This window comes from Anopheles moucheti, chromosome 3 (genome assembly GCF_943734755.1).
Source record: "Anopheles moucheti chromosome 3, idAnoMoucSN_F20_07, whole genome shotgun sequence".
In the NCBI taxonomy this organism is placed as follows: domain Eukaryota; kingdom Metazoa; phylum Arthropoda; class Insecta; order Diptera; family Culicidae; genus Anopheles; species Anopheles moucheti.
The window spans coordinates 78,623,315-78,643,081 of NC_069141.1; the positions used below are offsets into that span (position 1 = coordinate 78,623,315).

General features: G+C 43.0%; 2 protein-coding genes across 2 annotated transcripts in view; both read left to right on the forward strand.

Annotated features, from left to right (window-relative positions):
- The first annotated feature begins 650 nt into the window (after positions 1-650).
- Positions 651-19,767, forward strand: part of LOC128301778 (bifunctional heparan sulfate N-deacetylase/N-sulfotransferase) — a 47,059-nt gene continuing 27,942 nt past the window's right edge. The window contains exon 1 of the mRNA XM_053038408.1: positions 651-1,777. Within this exon, the coding sequence (XP_052894368.1) occupies positions 1,071-1,777 (707 nt within the window). The 5' untranslated portion in view covers positions 651-1,070. The remainder of the gene's footprint in view (positions 1,778-19,767) is intronic.
- Positions 8,626-9,743, forward strand: LOC128301779 (leucine-rich repeat serine/threonine-protein kinase 2-like). Its single transcript, XM_053038409.1, has one exon. It carries the CDS (start codon positions 8,641-8,643, stop codon positions 9,706-9,708), a length of 1,068 nt encoding a protein of 355 aa, XP_052894369.1. The 5' UTR covers positions 8,626-8,640; the 3' UTR covers positions 9,709-9,743.

A 19,767-nucleotide genomic window follows, 5' to 3' on the forward strand; every position in this document is an offset into this window, starting at 1 on the left:
CGAATCGTAAACCGTCACCAAACCGTGCTGACCTTGCAGAGTGATCTGACCGGAATGCAAATCAACCCATTGAACCAGTCGAGGGAATGGCTTTGGATAGGTTTTAGGTTTGCTAAAACTGTGAAATTTTGGTGCTAAAGGGTTTTGTAAAAATTTTGTACAACAATTTAAGTATTGCAGTGTAAAAAGCTTGAGTGAATTTAACATTCTCAGCTACCTTTGTTCCATTTTAATATATATATAATACCATTGTACAGCCCGCGAGGTAAATAATATGAATAAGTAAATAATAAATAATAACAAATAATAAATAAATAAATATTCTAGTGAGTTTGTTTATTCATTTTCTAATTTTAAAAGAGAATTCCCTCGATGCTTGTTTATTTATGTATATATCAATGTTCTGATCAACGAATCGAATGTAACACACGCATCGAACATTCTAAAACATATTAGCGCTAATAGCATGCAATAAATTAAAAGAGTTTCTAATGCCGATTTGCTTTCTGTTTCATTTTAGGAACATCACGTAAAGTTCGCCGCTTCCCTGAAACGGCCCGGCGTGAGTGAAAAATTACAATCCACTGGAAAAAGGCAAACAAAAACCGCGGTTCCGCGGTATCATCCCACCTTCACGGCGCACTGGAACCGGGCCCCGTGGCAACAATGTAAATGTTGAATAACATCACGTACCTTTCGACCGGATTCGAAGCCAATTGCTGCGCAGTGATTGAATCAAGCCCCCGCGGAAGGTACGCTAGAACGATGCGGCCAAGGAGTGCCACACGAAACCACCTATTAAAAGAAACAAATTACGTACGAGCGTATACACCCGATAGGGAGAATACACGGCGCTACAAAACATCACACTTTAGCCTAAGTGTGTGCTGAATAGACGAGCGTCGGGAACGGGTCTACACATCACAAACGGGGGAGGAAGTTGATTTGCAATTGCCACTCACACGCATCGGTCCATAACCGTGCAGCCAGTGATACGGCGTGTCCACTACTTGCCCTCGACGTGCGTCGGGAAGGAGGTGGCGTCGCGCTAAGCGGGGTCAACCCTCACCATGAAAGCATCGGAATCCACGGTAAAGCTATGGAGTGCCACATCGTCACCATCGGCCAGTACCGAAAACCTTTACCCGTACGGTCCAGAATCGGCGCCCGGTACGCACTACTGGGTGCAGGTGGGTGGAGACGGCAGTGGGAGCGGTCGCGGTGTAGCATCGCATCGACAGACCGGCGATCAGCAGCAACAGCCGCAGACGGTTGGTTCGGACACGACCGGTGGCGGCACGCGGACGCACACGCCGAACGAACACATCACACTAAACCTGACCGGCTGTTCAGCTGATCTCCGGAGTATGAAGAGCGCGGCTAATGGTGGTGGTGGACGAACGCGAGCCAGCAGGTCGGCAGATCAGCAGCAGTGTTCTGGTGCGGTCATGGAAGCTACGTACGGAGTCAGTACCGCACCGTCGAGCGCTGCGTACGGCTTGCCTAGTGTAAATAGCAATCACGGCGTCGGGTTGCCGGCCGGTACGGGTAGTGCGAGTGGCCGCAGCCGACACAGCGGTTACAGTGCCGGTAGCTACGGTAACGGAAGCATCGCCGGCTTCAACATCAACGGTAACGGTGGTGAGCGAAGTGCCTGTCTGCCAGTAATTTCCTGCTGCTACGTCGGCAAGATGCGCATGTTCGTGATCCTGCTCGCCGTATCCTGCGTCACCGTGTTCGGATTCGCACACTACATGGATAGTTCGCCGATTACTAGGTAAGAAAATATGGAACATTCTATAAGCATTTCTACCGATTGTTATTACTCTGTGCTTTTGCGGAAGTTTTTGAGTGGAACTACGAATTTGTTCCGATTTTGAAGTGTTATTGATCAATTGTCTATAAACATTTTCAAATTTTGTTCTCATTTTGGATCTCGAATAATGAATAACCAACCGACGGATAGGACTTTGTTCATTTTTAAGGGTTATGTCCTATGTTTTAGACATTTAATTCATTTTTTATTTTACATTTTGTTTATTTATGACGGCCGAGGGCCGTATGATCACATTTAATTTATTTATTTGATTAGTTTATGCTATTTTAAATTAGCCAAGACTTGCTGTAGGGTAAATCACAGTTTTTTTTTCTCAATTTTTGATTAGTGAAAGCAAAACTGCGTGTTTCCTAGTTCGTATAACGACGACAACTCCTTTTCACTTTATTTCTAACAAATACAAATATGACTGTTTATGCTCGCTGGTCGACGAGTTCGATAGCGTTTCGATCAGTCTCTGTATAACGCAATAATTCACTCAACACTTTCATAGAGTGTATAATCTTTCAAACAGCTTATAATCAATCTCAATTGATGTTATGAAAAATGTATACAAATTGTTACGTATTTGCGATTTGTTCTTCACATTTCCACAATTGTTTGTTGTCCATTCTTTTCTCCACGAACGAATAACTCCTCAACATTTCTGGGTTCGTGTTTGTCTTCCCGAGCGAATGGACAACCATATGTTGGTCCGTGCCAAAAAACACCTGGGATCGTAAATTTGTACCGTCCGCATCTCGCATTTCACCGGACGAAACGACAATTTTCCGGTATTGTCCCATCCGGGCATTTATCCGGTACTGTCACCCATTTTTATGCTTCTACCTGCTGCCGAAATTTGGCTGCAGTCAGCAATTTAGCACACTTTCGTCAAGCCGGGCGTCCGGGCGTGTGTTGACAGCCAGTGGGGAGGGAATGAGTGTGCTTGTGAGCATGTGTGTTCATGTGATTCCGCCCAGGAAGGATTCGTTCTGAGCTTGTTCGAGCTTAACGACATCACAACAAGCTGACCCTACCAGGGGGGGGGGTGGTGTACACAGCAATACTCCGTAACCCCTTTTCCAATCGCATCGTTCGACATGATGATGCCCGAGTCCGGACATCCCAGTCCTGAGTGTACCGAAAAACGGGTGCCAGCCCACCACCGAACTGTTGCAACATGTCGGATGACCTAGAATTATCTCAGGCTTCGATCCAAACGGCTCCGGTGTGTGTGCTTACGTTTCCAGGTGGATGAGCAAACGGGCCGATGTCTTACAGCAACCCGCTGCCCAGCAAATCGATGAACTGTAAATTATTCCACTCAGGCATTTAATTGTGTGCCATTCGAGTGCGGAGCCTGGGGGAAAAGGGTGCTGCGAGAGACAACCGGGAACCCCCGGGGTCAATGGATAAGAATTTAATTTACGCCTGTCTTAGCCTGGAATGTTCTTATTAAGTGCCGTAGAAGTCGACGTTCTAGAGTTGCGGTGGTTACGGAGGTTCCTGCAGAAGATTCCTGCTTTTGAGACATTGTGCATATGCAGATGAGCAGCAACGTAACGTGTGCCGTGTGCAGTGCGCCCATGGTTTTGGTCCATGGTCCAATTTAATTCTTGATCTATTGCCGGGAGAAGCATTACAATACGTTGCTCTCTTTATGGTGCATGTTGATGGAATTGGCTGCATGTGATTTCGCACTGGGCAGCTCCGTTAGCCATTGTTAGCAATGTTACAACAAAAGAGATTTGATAATACCCAACAATGAACGAATTGTTTAAATTGTATTATCAAACAATGGGATATACCGGGTTTGGAATTAAGCAACTTAGTTTGATCTGTGCAATCACGTTTCTTACGTGTTGTGCCATCCCATGCAGGAGTTCTTGAGTGCGAGATGGAAAGCTAATGAAGCTCCAACAGCATGACCTGATGCTGCGGAATTGAGTACGAGCGACGAGTCAGTTCGGTTGACATTTGCTCCCCATTTTCCACATGACGATTAGTACCGCCGGAAAAGGGTTCTCCAGGCTGTGCGCCTTTTGAGGTGGATGGTTGTAGCAACTTTTGTGAAAACGATTACCACACACCGCGTCCGTATCATCGCACCGAAACCACGCTCCCTGCAGGTTGTTCTTGGCAACGTGTTTGTCTACCATCCAGGCCGGGGGGGTGTTCTATCTGCCCCGTTTAACTTCGTGTTTGACACGCCAGAGACAATCATAATCCTCGCTATTTACCAAGGCCTCACACCAACCGGGTGGGCCACATCTCGGGGCGGGTTAAAATTGAAACCAAACTTACTTAATCTCTTTGCCTCGTGCATATTTGGCTCCATTCCGGAGAATGCAACTTCATTTTCATTTTGGGTCGGCGTAGGAAGCGGAAAGACGGAAACGGGGTTTGTGCTTTTCCAATTCCGGACCTCGAGGGTATGTGCGTTTTTTCTGTGTGTGTCTGTGTCTGTGTGTTGCTTAAGCCATAGATTTTGAAATCCATGCTTACCGGATACTCGCCCGGACGCGAGCAAAAACCCTTCCCCGACGACGACGACGACGACGGGTCGGAAGTGTGATAAAATCTAATTAAATTTAAACTTTATCTTAATTTCAATTTCAATTTTTGGCTATGCCCGGACGACAGATTTAACCAGCCTCCGAGCAAGAGAGAGAAAGAGAGAGAGGTTTCACGAAGAAAGAATGGTTTTCCGTTGAATGCGAGGTGATACTTGCGCCTTCGTCATGGCGCCGGGGACACAACATTTGCGCACCAAACAACCAGCCCAGCCAGTTTCCGAGTTTCAGGATTTCCCACAAGAAACAAGAATATTTTCGCTCGGTGTGTAGTTTTGCCCAAAGGGGGGTTTTGTTTTGTTTTTTCGTAATTTCTGTTGTGATTGTGTTCCGAACAACAATCTTGTTTAGTTTTGCATTCACAACCAAGTTCCGTGTCGTCGCAGTACAGTACTGTGCGTTGGGTGGGATTCAATGTAATCTGAGTCATTTTCCGAGGAAGCATGGCGGTGTGCTACTTTTGCGTCATAAACATGCAACCTTTGCCACAGCCACCAGCAGTAATTACAGCATTCCGTAGCAACGAAAGAGTCGAGCATTCGATTTATTGCTCGCATTCCAGGCGGTGGCTAAGCTACGAGTTTTGACCGCATGTTCATATTTACAACCGAAGAAAAGAGTTATTGTTGGGCTGTGAATTAAATCACACGTTTCGTTGTGAATATTCAACAGCATTTGACGTGTGCTTGAATATTCATTGTTACATTGCCACTTAAAGGTGGTTTGATAGAGAACCGTTACTAAATTTGACATTATTGCGAGGATTAAATACACTATTAACTGAATTTTGCAAGGACATTTCCGAGTGCTATTCGACCAGTTATGGTTGATCATTACCATTAAGTATTTAAATAAGAAGTAACCATAAGCCACTGTGCTGCTTAAGGCAATAGGGTATTTCTTTTTTTGCTAAATAAAGTTAAAAAAGCCCAGACTTAGCAAGCCTAGATAGCTTGATTTTCCGCTCAGTATGTGTAAAGGATTATTGAAGCACAGACGATCTGTAAAAAAATATTTAGCCTACAAAAATCTTCTCGTCTCGTTAAAACTCCATACGTTGACGGCAACAATTCTGCAATTACAAACTCGAAATATCCGGTAAAGTACAATGATCAAGAAGATGGTGGCAGCCAGTTCTCTTGGCTGGTAGGATTTGAACTGACGATTGTTAATTATGATTTAACCGAGCCTTTGATTAAAAAGATGTTTTCCTGAAGTTTATAGCAATGTAATGTATTTTGCCTATTAGCATTCGATGGCATCTTGGACTATGCTCCAGACTCTTGGTTGTCTGGTTTGATATAATTTGCTCTATATAAACAGAGAAGTAAACAATAGAACACAACAGCAACAACTGCTCATGAAACAGCATGGGCATGGGTACCCAAATTAATACGGGTCATCCGGTACGAGGCATACTAATTTAGTATTCCCATATATACTTAAAAATACTAATTTAGTATTCCCCCATTCGTATATTAAATTAGTGTATAAATAGCGTACCGCGTACTAAATTAGTATATCCCCGCCTACTAAAATAGTATAGCGTATACTAAAATAGCATATTCCGGATATACTTAAAAAGCATACTGTTGGTATAATGCTTTATTCACTACACCAATTTTATTTTTCGGAGCCAAAGAAACATTTGGACCTACGTTGTGTTATTTTTTTTACTTTATTAGTCTGAGACGTCTTTGCCCGATCGCTTCTGCTATGCTACTGAGCGCTCACTACAGAAGCACGATGCCTCAAGCCCCGCACGAGCTGCCTTCCTATTATTACTATTATTTCGCAGAACCGTTCCCCTATTTGCTGCTCAACCTGGCTTTAGTCAGAAAAGAATTCTTATTAAATTCAGTATTCAACGTCCAATACAAACAAATTCAAACACATACCTTAAATAGTAAATTTTTGGTGTACGTCTCACTAAATTAATATATGTCTAGTACAGCAGATTTATGCTTTGATGCGTTGACTCAAGCACACTGCTTTGAGCACTGAATCAAGGAATCCTGGAGAACTGATCGTTATTTAACCTTAACCTAGCGTAGTAGTATAATTTGCGTAAACCTATAGTACCGTATAGTATACCAGTAGATAAAGATAGATCTGTAAATTAGTATGGGTCATCTGGTACTGGGAATACTAATTTAGTATTTCCATATATACTTAAAAATACAAATTTTGTATTTTTCTGCCACCCTTTTACTAAATTAGTATATCGTACACTAAAACAGCATACCCGGTAAAATAGTATACCTGGTACTCTAAAATAGTGTATCGTATACTACAATAGTATACCCGCTATACTAAAAAAAAACAATTAAAAATTAAAACAATTGAAACAATTAAAATCATTCTCAATTCCGCGTCTGTGGACGTCGATACGTCGATACTTCCATTTGGTAAAATCATAGTATACATAGAAAAATAAATTGTTGGCCAGGGGATCATAGAAGGCGTTGAAAGAAAGGAGTTTAAAGAAGAGATGTGAAAATAAAAATGATCCACACAAAAAAATGATCCATGGGTGTGGGAAATAACCATGGAAACGTTATTCGTCGCTATCAACTAAAATTTGTGTAGCGATAATGATATCAAAGGTCTTAAATTTTGTTTTACTTTAGTTTAAAAACCGATTAACGATAAAAAACAAATTTTTAACCTTTTGTTTAAAAATTAAAAAATTAAAACAAAAAAAAGTATTTCTACAGTACTTTAACAGTACAGAAAAAAAGTATTTTCTTATTGAAATTATCATTCATTTATCATTATTAATAAATCATTTATTAATAAATAAATTAACAAATTATCATTTTAACACGTTGACTGTCACTATTATATTGAAGTTTTCGATTTAAATTCCCATCGAAACCCTCTTTAAATTTACTTATTGACATTGAAAAAGTGTCCAAGCATTAAAACATCGTAAGTCGCCAAAAAAAAAACGAATCCAGTTAAAATACGAAGTAGAATCACTAACCCCCTGAAGCTGAAAACTCGGTGCACCCCTGCATGGTTCAAAAGCTCAACTGAAACAACAACCACCCACCAACACTATCCTCGGGCACAATCTTTCCAAAAGCGAAAAAAAAAATCGCATTCCACCGAGCAAAAGGGATGAAGTCGTGGCGCGTCGTGCTGAAGATGGAAAGTTTTAATGAATTAAATACTTCCCGCACAGCAAACAACCCGCGCACCTTTCGAATGCCGCCCATTTTGCCGTCCTAATCCCCGATGGCGGGTACCAGTCCTTGTCTCCAAACAGTGAAAAAGAAAAAGGGGGAAAAGGGGAAAAAAGGCAATTCCGTTCCGGACGAACTTTTCAACTTCCGTCGTCGATCGGTCGGACCTGTAGCGGAAATGCAAAGGAAAGCAAAGCGATGCCCGTGCCCACAAGCCTTGTGATGTGCGCTTCTTTTAGAAGTGAAGCAACTAGAAGTGATGTGGTACTTCCCATGCCCGGGCCTTTATCGCGCGCGGCACCGTATCTGTTCGGGCGCGTACTGCCTGGCACTGCCGCGTACCAGATTGGGCCGCGATGTTCCTTCGCGGGGTTTGGATCGGGTAAATTATCACCTAGAATGCGCCCGATAAGCAGGCGCGAAATCTGTCTCTGGTGACGGTGACGCGCGGCGGACGTGTGTATTTGTACAGTTCAGGAAAGCTGTTCGCTGTGAAGAAGCTTATCTTGCTCCACTGTTGTCCGGCTTTTAAACCAGGGTCGTTATCCGATGCGGGATGCCCTTAAATGGAAGGGAGCCGTGGAAGGGAGTGTGTGCGTTGCTCCCCTTCAGTGTAAACAGTCGCGCTACGGGTTCTGAACTCGATCCACCATTAAACCCTTACGGAGCACAGTTCGTCGAAGAAGCAGGGCTGAATGAGTTCATCCAGCGCGTATTCCAAATCTCTCGATTCTTCGATGCGGATCAGTAAACAGAGATTAATTTCTAATAAGCTGTGTTTTCCATTAACGTTCTGGGTAATGCGATTGTGTTTGAATTCGCAGTACACGTCCCCCCCGGCTTGAAGGGTCAGTTGCCGTTTGTCGCCACCGATTAATCCATCTCGACGACGAGTCGTCGAGAGCAGAATCATCTGCTGATAAGCTTTTCCCCTCGACAGAGCTCTGTCCAGAACACCGTCCGTTATGGGCTGCATTCCAGGGCTATTCCGACCAGTCTCGTTGTGCATTTCTTCGAGGTCGGTTCGTGTACCGTGTAACGTGCTCTCCCCCGTGTCGTGATGGTTCCCCGAATCTCGCGGCCGCTTCTGCTGCTGCAGACAGCCGTACTGCTGACACTGTCCGGGTGCATTTGCCGAGCGCAGCCCAAGAACTACAAGTGCTCCATAATAAATGAGGCCGGATTTTGTTTCGTCGAGAACGTGTATCTCGATGTGACCACCAACGGTATCGGTGGGGACTCCTCGAGTGCGGATATGCGGGTGCAATTTCCACGCCACCCGACGCTGCTCATCAAATCCGGTGCGATACCATACTTCGGGAAGGACATTTTTGCACTGCTGGGCAGCACCCGACAGCTGCATGTGTACAACAGTACCAGCATCAAGCATCTCTTCATACCGGTGACGAACCTGACGGAGATCAACGTCCAGCGTAACGGACTCGCGGAGTTTGACGTGGAACCGGTGGAAAACCGTGAACTCAAGGTGCTCTCCATCGTCCACAATGGGTTGATCAACGTGCCGCGCAACATCCGCTATCTGGTGGGTTTGGAGAAGCTGTACCTCTACAACAACTCGCTCGAATACTTCGACCTGGAGATGTTGACGAACGCCACGGGTACGCTGAAAATCCTTTCGATCTACGATAACCACATCAAAACGCTCGACTCCCGGGCCGCTTTACATTTCCCGAAGCTGCAGACACTGTCGCTGAGCAAGAACAAGCTCACGTTCGTGCCGTACCTGGAGGAATCGTTCCCAGCCGTTACGGTGGTGTCGCTGCGCAAAAATCCTTGGAACTGCAGCTGGCTGCAGACGATCATGCAGTATATAGAGGCGCGCAAAATTCAGGTCGTACGCAAAGATGCCACCTGCCGCGATCGGTGGATCAGCGAGATCTGCTGCACGTACACGGTGCTAGACTTTATGTTCGATCGCCAAGCTGCGCAAATGCATCGGCAGCAGCAACTGCTGCGGAATGTTTCGCACGAAAATCAGCGATTAGTCAACGCGGTGCATCAGCTGGCGGATGATTTGCATCGGTTGCAGTTGCGAGTTGATCGACAGCCGCAACACACGACCGGGAAGAGTACGGCCGACGATGCGAGGACTGGTGATGTTGTGTAGCTATGCAGGTGTGGTGTGTATTACGAGCGCAATAAAGTGGCAAATCTTCAAATGCATCAGCGTGTGTGTCGTTTTGTGTAAATAGTGTGAAAGGGAATGTTGTTTAAAATAAGCAAAATGTCATCGTAAAGGAGATTGGGGGAAGATGTTTTCAAGGACTTAATTTCAAGCCTTTTCTGAAATGACGCTAATGGAGTTTCATAGTTTTCTATTTCTTAAAATTGAATTGCTTAAATTTGCATTCACTGATTCTCTTGCAAGCAATTCACATAAAAAATAAACAAGTAAAGTTTAATCTCTAATAATCTGAGTGTCATTACCCTGATCTCTTCTAGTGTTCACTGGCTATCAATAGATGGATGAATGAGGAATCTATTCTCCGCAACAAATCAATTTATTGTTATTTGTTTTGTGATAATGTTTCAACCGCTATGCCTTATTCTTTTCAATAAACTAATTTCAAAACACAGTAAAAAAAATACTTTGCCAAAAAACGTAAATGGGAATGAATTTAAATTAAATTTATGCAAAAACCATCACATTTCGTACCACTGCTCATGGCTAGCTTTGGAAAACTAATTTCGTGTTCATGTAGCAGCAAACATGAAGCTTAATGCTACAACCCGCTCGTCCAGTCAAAAGAGTAGCCATGTAATGATCAAATATTTAAATGCAAATAGTGCAAACTTTTCCACCCGGCGGCCATAAAGCTATGTCGCTGTGTGCCCCTGAGCGAGCACACGCCGGAGGGCAAACGTAAAAGAGTAGCACGAAAGGAAGATGGAAAAGAAGCGAAGCGGATTTCTATTTACGCTTGATGTATTTATTAAAACCACATCGTTGGAAGTGCGGCACCAGCTAATTTCCGCTTCGCTTAAATGCACCAGAAACCGAACAATCTCGTCGGTTTACCGCCAGTCCAGCTTGTGTGCTTTTTTTTCGTTTCTTCTGTGAGTAAAAAGCCACCATCCACCAGGTGGACTGCGGTGACTGGATGGCGCTGTGGTCATCAAAAGTCCCGAAGGGTTTTACGGGTGCGCGGGTACAGTGGCGAGTGTGGATTTGGCTACCGCTCGCATGGACGTTAATGTCCGTACGACATAAATTCATTATTCAATCACTTTACCAAGCTTTCGGTAGCGCCATCGCACGTGGGGGGTGGTGTAGACATTACGGGTTGATTGATGGATGAACGTGTGGAAGGCGGCGCGGAAAGCGATCGTCCTGTCCGGTCGCGGATTCCCCAGCAGGACCAGGACATTCTAGCGGAGCATAAAGCGGACTATTTATCACGCTTCCCTGAAGCTGAAGCTCCATCATCCATTCCCGAAGCCCTTTCGCCTGTCACATACACTTCGCTCGATGATGAAGGATAATTAGCTAGGCATTCCGACTGTTTGTATGTGCACACGGGTTTGAATTATGGGTATAACTCACCGCCCATTCGTACTTCCGGGCGCTGGGGGCGGGTGGTGCGTGACGTGTGACGATAGGTGACGTTGGTCGACTAGACAGGCAGAAGGATGGCTTTCCGTCCGTCGCCGTGTTCCGGTACGAGCCGCAAACTAGCAAGCACAAAAATTGGCATTCCAGATATTTGATTGACCGCCTGCATTATGCATGAACATTCCCCATGTTTCAAACCCACACATTGCTGACCGACCGAGGTCGGAACCGGAGCTGTCAGATCAGGCTTCGATCAGGAACCAACAATCGATACGCCGGGATAGCGGAGTCGGTGTTGGTCGTTGTCATTTATGATGATGTCTTTTTTACCGCACGAAGCAATTTCAGCAGAAATCGGAATACTGAAAGGATACGAGATGTTTGTTGAAGTACACTTATTTCAGTATTGCTTCCTCGCAGCGTGCACATGAGGCGTATGTATAACGAGAAAAGTGGGCTTGAATTAAACATTTTTATGTCCAAATAAAATCAGCATGACGGGCAATTCAATATGTGGTTAATGAAGTTGATTGTTACTATCCTTACTAATGGTATAGTACTGATTCAGAGATTAACTCTTTGAATTGTTGAGAAGAAATACTTTCATTTTACAGGGTTTTCCAGTTCAACTGGCAATGTCGCATCCATTTCTGCTCAAGTTAAAATAAATTGTGTCGTGGGAGACTCGGATATTTTGCACTTATGGAAATTTTTTTAAAAGGATGTTGATGTTGTACAAAGCTAGAATTTCCAGGCTGTCAAGAATTTAGCTATCTGTGGATTCCATTTTTACGTCGTCATAATCTAGTTTATAATGAGTACGACTCAGATTTATTAAACATTTCTTATTCAAATCCAATATATTGATAAAGAGTGCATAGAGTTGGCAATTTTAGAAGAAACCCTTGAAATCTACTTAAAATATTTACTGTTCCTGTATGTATATTATTTTCAAGATCATTTTGTTAAAATTTTCATTTTTAAAGTGTTTGATAGGTTTTTATTTATTTCAACATGTTCAAATAATTATTTTACTTGGCGCCTTGCGTGTAATTACTCTAAGGAATAAATTTTTCGCATAAAAAAAAGTTCATTGTGAGGTAATTGTGTGCTGCACAATCATAATCATCGTCCATCATCACGACTGCCGAGAAAAAAAATCGCCAGCTGATGATGATGGGCAAACAACAACAGCAAAAAAAAATCTCAAGATATCGCTAACGATCGACAATTCATTCGCCAATCAAGCGCACTTGATGGAACAAACGTCACTCGTTGCAATGTTTGTGGGCACAATAGTGGGGAGAAGAGTGCAAAAAAAAAATCTAACTTGATTTGCGCACTCGTTTGGAGGATGTTGAGCCGTTCAAAGTCAGTAAACTTTTGCATTGTGCACTGGCAGAATGAATAATGCAAAAAAAAAACGGGCAGCCATTGTAGAAAACAAGCATATTTGTTGGAAAATAAGTTCGTTTCGATGTTATTGCTTGCCCCCCCCGGTTCCTCCCCCCCCCCCCCCCCACCGGTGCTAGAGTTTTACCCCTGCCCCTAGTGCTCATTCCTGCGGGTTTATAATGCTCTAGGAACTAGTCACTAGTAGCCTGCGCTGCATGCAAATTATGGCCGGTCAGTTGAAAACGCAAAAGAAGGAAGAAGAAAATCTTCCCCCCCCCCCACCTTCCCCCCCAGTCTGACATCTTCTGGTTTGTGCTAAAGAATTTGTGTGCTGCTTTTCCGTCGGTGCTCCTTCTTTATCGCTTCCGGTCAAGTGCAAAACACAAACGCCAAAAAAAAAACGAAATAAAAGAAACAAAAATAACTCAGGAAAAACTGCATGCAACACACTGCCGGCAAAAATGGCAAGTTCTTTTATTTTTTTTCTTTCTTCCATTCTATCCTCTCCAACCCCCCCTTCTCCCCAACCCTCAGGGATTGTTGATATGGAACGAAGACTTCTCTTCCAAAAAGTGCAAAAGTGCAGTGGGCACTTCACTTCGCATAACCGGAGTCAGAGCCTTCTGGGCCTGGTTTGGTAGCCGGTTGCGGTGGATGTTAAAGCATAGCATTGAACAAAAAAAATGAACATTCTTCTCTCCGCCGCGCTTTATACCAAACCGAAAACTCCGTACCATAAAACTCTTGCGGCCGGTTCTGGTGGGTGAAATGGATCGCCCGGGATCTAGTGGAACGTGCAGCGGTTTGCACCCCCACACTCGAGTGCAAATTGAAAATCACTAACCTACGAGTGTGAGGTACGGTGTGGCACGCGCTACCTGCCCAAAACACCGCTGGCCCAAGTACCGCAACAGGAACAGGAACAGGAACCAAAATTGCACTTTTGACTCGAACAACGAAATCATTGCATGCTCTTGCGTGTTTTGCCAAAAAAAAAAAACCCAAAGAAACCTCCACTCGAGAGACCACATTTCCATTCCCATCGAAAAATCCTATTTCTCTTCCTGCTATGTGTGCCGTCCATCTCGAGAAAATCATCTTCCCATCTAGCTTTTCCAGTTTTTTCCTCCTCCTCGTTCGGTTATTGCAATCGACTTCTATCCTAAAGAGATTCGTTTTTCATCGTTACGAAAACACAGAGAGAAGGAGAGAGAGGGAATCATTCTGCCATCAAACGCTCATGAATCTCGTGATGAGCTTTTTTTTTGGGGGGAATGGCTCCACAGTGTCCCCGTTCCGGGAGAAAAGCTTCGAAGGAGGATGGGGGCGGTGTTCCTGGCCACACAATACGAACATCTATCTTGACGTTTCAAGCTGCTGCTGCCGCGTCTGGTACGCTCGTCCGTTTGATGTTGACTGTGGATGAATTGGATGTGCTTTCTTCCTTCACTCTTTTACGGTTTTGAGGAAAAATCCACGGATCATACCTGCACATGATTCAATTCCGCAGGTATTGCAGCGGACAGCAGCGGAACAGATGAACGCAAAAAAAAGACTAGCAAAGAACGCTTCCGAAAGCCAAATGCATTCCAGCAGTCGGGCTTGCTTTTAAATACATGCCTCGAACAACAGTTTTCAAAGCACTTTAAGAAGATTTACCGTGTCCCGATTGTGTGCCCGATGTCTGTCGGGCGAATAGCGCTCCAATCGCGAAACAGGATTTTGCTATCCGGAAATGTTGAGGAATTTTCGCTCCACAACGGTTCGGTATGCGAGCATTGATTTTATTTCCAGTTACTTGTGTTTGTTTTGCCGTGCAGTACGGATTTAATACCAAAAAAAAAAATCCCGTAACATTTTTATTGCTAGACAGGACACAGGGAAAACCGGGCTCCACTTTTAGGCTAATCCGTCGTATACAATTTTCTAAATATAAATCCCACCTCAAACTGTGGAGGCCTGACTGTGGAACGTGACTGGAATCTGGTTTGCCTTCGTCGCCATTCGTGTTTGTGATGGGTCAAGTTTTGTGACGTTTTAATGGATCGAAAACCAGAATGTTTTGGAATACCATTTCGGTGACATTTTTATGTCGTCGTGGTTGGGAAATAAAGTAGAAAGTTTTGTTGACGGTAACGCTTTAATTACTATTTTTAGCCCATTGTGTGGGAAATGGGTTGAAAAACATTTCTTAATTCTAGACATTGCTATTTATTTTGACATTTCTAGTAGATGTGGAGGGAAAACCACAAACGTATACTACTGAAGTAAATTCGTTTTAATTTTTTTTTAAGACAATGGATTCGAAAATAGTTAAGACTCTTCGAAATTCGTTTACTTCGTTCAGATAGCGATTAATTTCTGGAAAATCGAAAAAAAAATCATGTAAATTGAAATTAACAACTTCTCTGCAAGCAAACATGTGTATTATTTCTGCTTGAAATCAATTTTCTGTGATATTTCCCGTAATTCTGTCAATTTATGACATACATCAGCGCAGTTCCGTGTAGAAATAAACAAATAGTTTTATTAAATCGCTCTAAGAAAAATGCAATTTTGTGCTCAAATGGCCCGAGTTTGAGCCATTTCTGTGAAACTAAAATGAGTCCCAGTTGATACAGAATTCTTTCCCTCTTCTTGGAACATTTGCCAGCTGCAATCGATTCCCGTGTAAACTTTCTCAATCTCACATACTTGTGAAAAGCTTTCATCGTGTTACTCGAAAGGCTTTGAGCAGAATTTCTTGGAAAACAAACTACATCTGCTTCAATAATTTTGGAGTTTAATTGGATTTTTTTTTCCAGAAATGGTTCCCTCTTAGCTAGTTGAACTGGAAACCCCTGTAGTATCATATATTTGTTTTATATAGCTTGTAGATTGAAATTTTTTTCTTTTTGCAACGATCCCAAGTTAATTTTCCACGAAGGCAAACATACTTAAAACTTACTTTATGATTTCACGCCCACAATGTGCCAATTTTCGTATCGATACCAGACAAAGACACGTTCTCGGCGTCGTTTTGCAAAAGATTGTTCTCAATGGAAGGGAATTTTTCCTTCAGAACTTCGGTGAAACCCCAAAAAAAAAAAAAACGTCGGATAGCTGAAAACTATTTCAACCATGTGAGTCTTTCTCTCGCCGAAAGCAATGTTCTCGGGTGGAACCAAATATTCAATCAGCTCAGCTCAGGGTGAGAGTTTCCGGAAGCTTGGAAAAGCGTGTGTAAGTTCCTCACGTACTGAGCACCCTACGTATTCCGGAAGGCGAATGCTCAGTTTGCTGCGCTTGGTTCAAGCGTTGAGCAAAGTGCCACTAGATAAGGTGGTGGAATAACATAAAAATGTTGGGAAATATTCATAACTCCCACCGTGCTTGGATGAATGCAACAGGGCAGGGGCTTCGAAAAGTTCTTCGCATCACACCAAACGGTGAGCGATACGTTGCCTTATCCCCCTTTTCGGGGAGGAGCGAAAGGACGGATGGATCTGGCACAAGTTCATCGAGTTTCCACCCCGAGACGATGATGCAGGCGGTGATGCAGGATATGTGTGCAATAAATGTTTCTCATTCCGTACGAGCGCCGCCACCAGCGGGTGCACTACTAGAGTCGCTCGATATGAGTCTCAATACCCGAGTGCCAGGAAAAAAAATCTCAGTTTTATTGTAATGAATCCAGGGCAGAGGTATATCTGGTGGTGGTCGGACGTATATACAACGATCATGACGGTAAAGAATTTCAGACAAACTCCTATGGAAACAGCGTGTTGGTGGCGTGTGGTTCTATGGTCAATGTGCCATTGCGCGCGACCACTGCTCACTGCCGGAAACGGAAGTTTGCTGTAGTGTATATGCCACTACACACGAAAAATAAATAATAAATGAGTACGGTACGTTGCTTTTTTGCTCCAAAACCTGTTCCTCGCAGCATATTTAGTTCTGCCATTGTTGCTAGAAGCTTGGCATTGGGAAAAAACTCTCTACATTGAACAAATGATATTTATAATGAGCACCATATGCTTTCGCTGGAAAAAGAATGGCAAAAACAGTAACAGAAATCTCCATTTCCCTGTTGTTTATTACGGTTTCAACATCTCTGCTGGTCATTATGTGTTCTTAATTACCACTGACCGAATTTTTTCCTTTGCCCCCATCCTGCCAACTCATTTGTGCTGCTCGGCTATTAGGTTTTTGAACGTGCATTTAATTTCCATTTTGCAATGCGGCAGCGGAATTTTACTTTGCTATTTTTTCATCATTAAGTGCAGACCGGGCTTTTTCGCCAGCGCGATGGGAAAATTTAATTTATCCCCCCCATATACACGTGTATCCTTGTGGATTGTAAAGAAACAAAAATCGGATTTGTCTCATCTTTCTTCACCCGATTCGGGTTCGATTTTCTCGTTAAAGTGTCTCTTTGCTTTTGCTGTTTGCCCCGTTAAGAGATGATGAAAATGAGATGACGGGAACAAATTTCGATTTTTCATCTTCTCGATTGATCGTGTCGTTTGAATTTTCTGGCAATCCCCCGCCATCCCACCGTTCAATCACTCTGCTGATCGCCGCACTGTGGACAGCCGATGAAAATTGTGCATAATTCATACGCTTCGGAAGAGCGTAGACGCGCTGGAAGGTTTTCGGACGGACGAGCAAAATTGCATTTCAAGATAAAATCGATGCATCGGGGGCGGCTGCACGAATAGCAGAATAAATGTAAGGACGAAAATGGCTTTGCATAGTTTTTCTCTCATTGGCAGATAGATCCTCGGGATGTTTTTTTTTTTTTGCTGCTCTGCCTTTTCCCATTTATCGAAACGGTCGTATAAAATTGGGTTGAACAGAACTGCAAGAAGGCGAATGAAAAAAGATATAAAGCAGAAGTGCAATTATCTTGCCAGAAGTGCATCGCGAGCGTACCAGGCCACCGCAGCAGGGTGAGGATAGTGTCGATGGTTTCGCTAATTGCTTATTATTGCACTGAATAAGGCATAAATTTAAATTAATTACGTTATAATGGAGAATTTCGCAGCGATGCCTCGAGTTTCTGCGGCTTCGTGTCGTGCACCGCAACCACTTAGTGGAGGAAGCATTTGAGGTTTCGGTCTTGCCGGTGGTCGGTGCATTTTCCCAGCCCATCGAACGCGCCGCGGCGGCCCCAAGAACGCGCAAGATTTGCCTGCGAAAAGAGCATTGGCTTCACGTCGTCACGGGTACGGCACACGCAGGCATGAGCACAAGTGCCTTCGCTTCCATGCATCATTTCAGCGAAACCTGATAGAGGGAGGATCGTTGGCGTGGATAGGCATGGGTATAAGAAGCGCAAAGAATTTGTCTGCAATTTTCTCTCCCACTGTGTCGAAGAAAGGGTTCTGGGACGGCCAGTTTTCCTCCACCCCTCCCCTCTTTCTTATTTTGTCTCGCGGTTGTGCCTCGTGCCAATTCCTGCAAATTGGACGAAAGTGATGTGCATTTACTTCTCGCACGGCCCCCGCGCAAGATGGCATAACACTCAACGACTTATCAGATTTTTGATTATATTTCCCCCCCAAACCGTTCGCAAGCATTTTCCACGATGGGCTTTTCTATCGCTCGCACAATTTTCCCCAAAGCAAAAACTGGTTTGATCGCGCAGCAAGATATTACGCAGCATAATTATGGCGCGAGTTTTTTCTGCCATGCTTGTGTACTGCTTGCTGCTGCTGTGTGTTTTAATGGATTGTTCAAAAAACGTACTCCGCTTCCCTTCGTTGGCGGGCGTCTCTCCACCATCACGAGCCCAAGAAGCTGATTTTTAGTCATGTTACTAATCGATACTTAATGACCATGGACCATGGAAGTTTTGCTGTAAATTACCGGACCCGTAATCATCAAACGTAAATGGTGCGCTGTTATAAGCACTGTTATTACGGTTGTTGGTAATGCTTTTCGTACCTTTTCGGTGGGTGGGATTGTTGTAGTTGCGCTCATTGCTGATGCTACTTTTTACTGGGGGAAAGCTAGAAAAAAAAATGGAACCCATAAAAGGATACTACCGTGATTTATAATACTGATGTGTCTATCGATAAAATGTAATTGACCATTCTTATTTATTTTACCGTATTATATTATGTTCACAGTGGTGCTTCATATTTGTACGGGCTCTTTTGGACATGAAGGGTTTTTTTTTTGCAGATGCTATGGAGTTGGTTTTTATGATTGGTTTGATATGTTTGATTGTTTTTTTTTCAATTATGAAAACAGTAACTCTTCGACAATAATTATGTAAAATTATGAAAACAATTGAATTTGAAATTTAAAAAAAGTTACCCGAGAAACGAGGTTATTAGTCGTTAATTAATGCAAAACGAAAGATTCTTCGCAGACCCTTCTGCATACCGGATGGTATGTTTAATTTAAATTTTTTAATGTACCAGAAGTTATTCAAATTCTTTGTTTCTTCGTCTTGCTAAAGATGCTTGGACATGGCAATTCCGGGGTTTAGTTGACTTTAATTACTGTAATTAAGTTGTGTAATTAACTTAGTTTGACTTATATCGCACTTATATTTACTATAACTAGATACTATTAGATATTAGAAAAGTCAATATTATGTTCCTGATACCGGTCTATACCGGCCGGAAGAGAGAGAGAGCCTAGAGTATGAAGCCAGTTTTTTTGTATGCGTTTTGATGTTTCCAGGCTTATACGCGAGAAGCAGCCTCATGCAAGTGACAAGCCAAGCTAAGTCTAGAAAAAAAAGTATTACATTGTTTTCCTATTGAAAAGTTCGGTGCGCTGCTCAAAACAAAGCATTTTGCTTGCTGGTCTGAACAAGGTTAGGCCATGGCATGGCGTATTCCAAAAATGTAAACATATATTTTTTTATGCAAACACCAAATAAAGGATTATTGAACCATATTTTTTATATTTATTATAATCAGACTAACTTAATTTGCTTTATATTAATTGAATTTGAGGATTTCTAAACTTTAATAGATTTTTCTCTTAAAGTGGTTCCGCGAGAATGATCCTTTATGTCATTCTTTATGTGAAAATGTTATGTCCTTTACGAATGTGTTCACAATGATACAGCCAGGAACCTGAATTATTTGACAGGACAATCCTGAAAGCTTAAGTTTTCTAACTTATGGTATGATCTACCCTTTTATTAGGATACAAATGACTCTTTAGTGATTTAAAAAAAAAATTAAAAAAAGAGGATTTTAAAAATAGATATATCTG

What these genes read in the sequence shown, in the direction of transcription:
- LOC128301779 (XM_053038409.1), top strand. Translation starts at nt 8,641, where the DNA reads ATGGTTCCCCGAATCTCGCGGCCGCTTCTGCTGCTGCAGACAGCCGTA.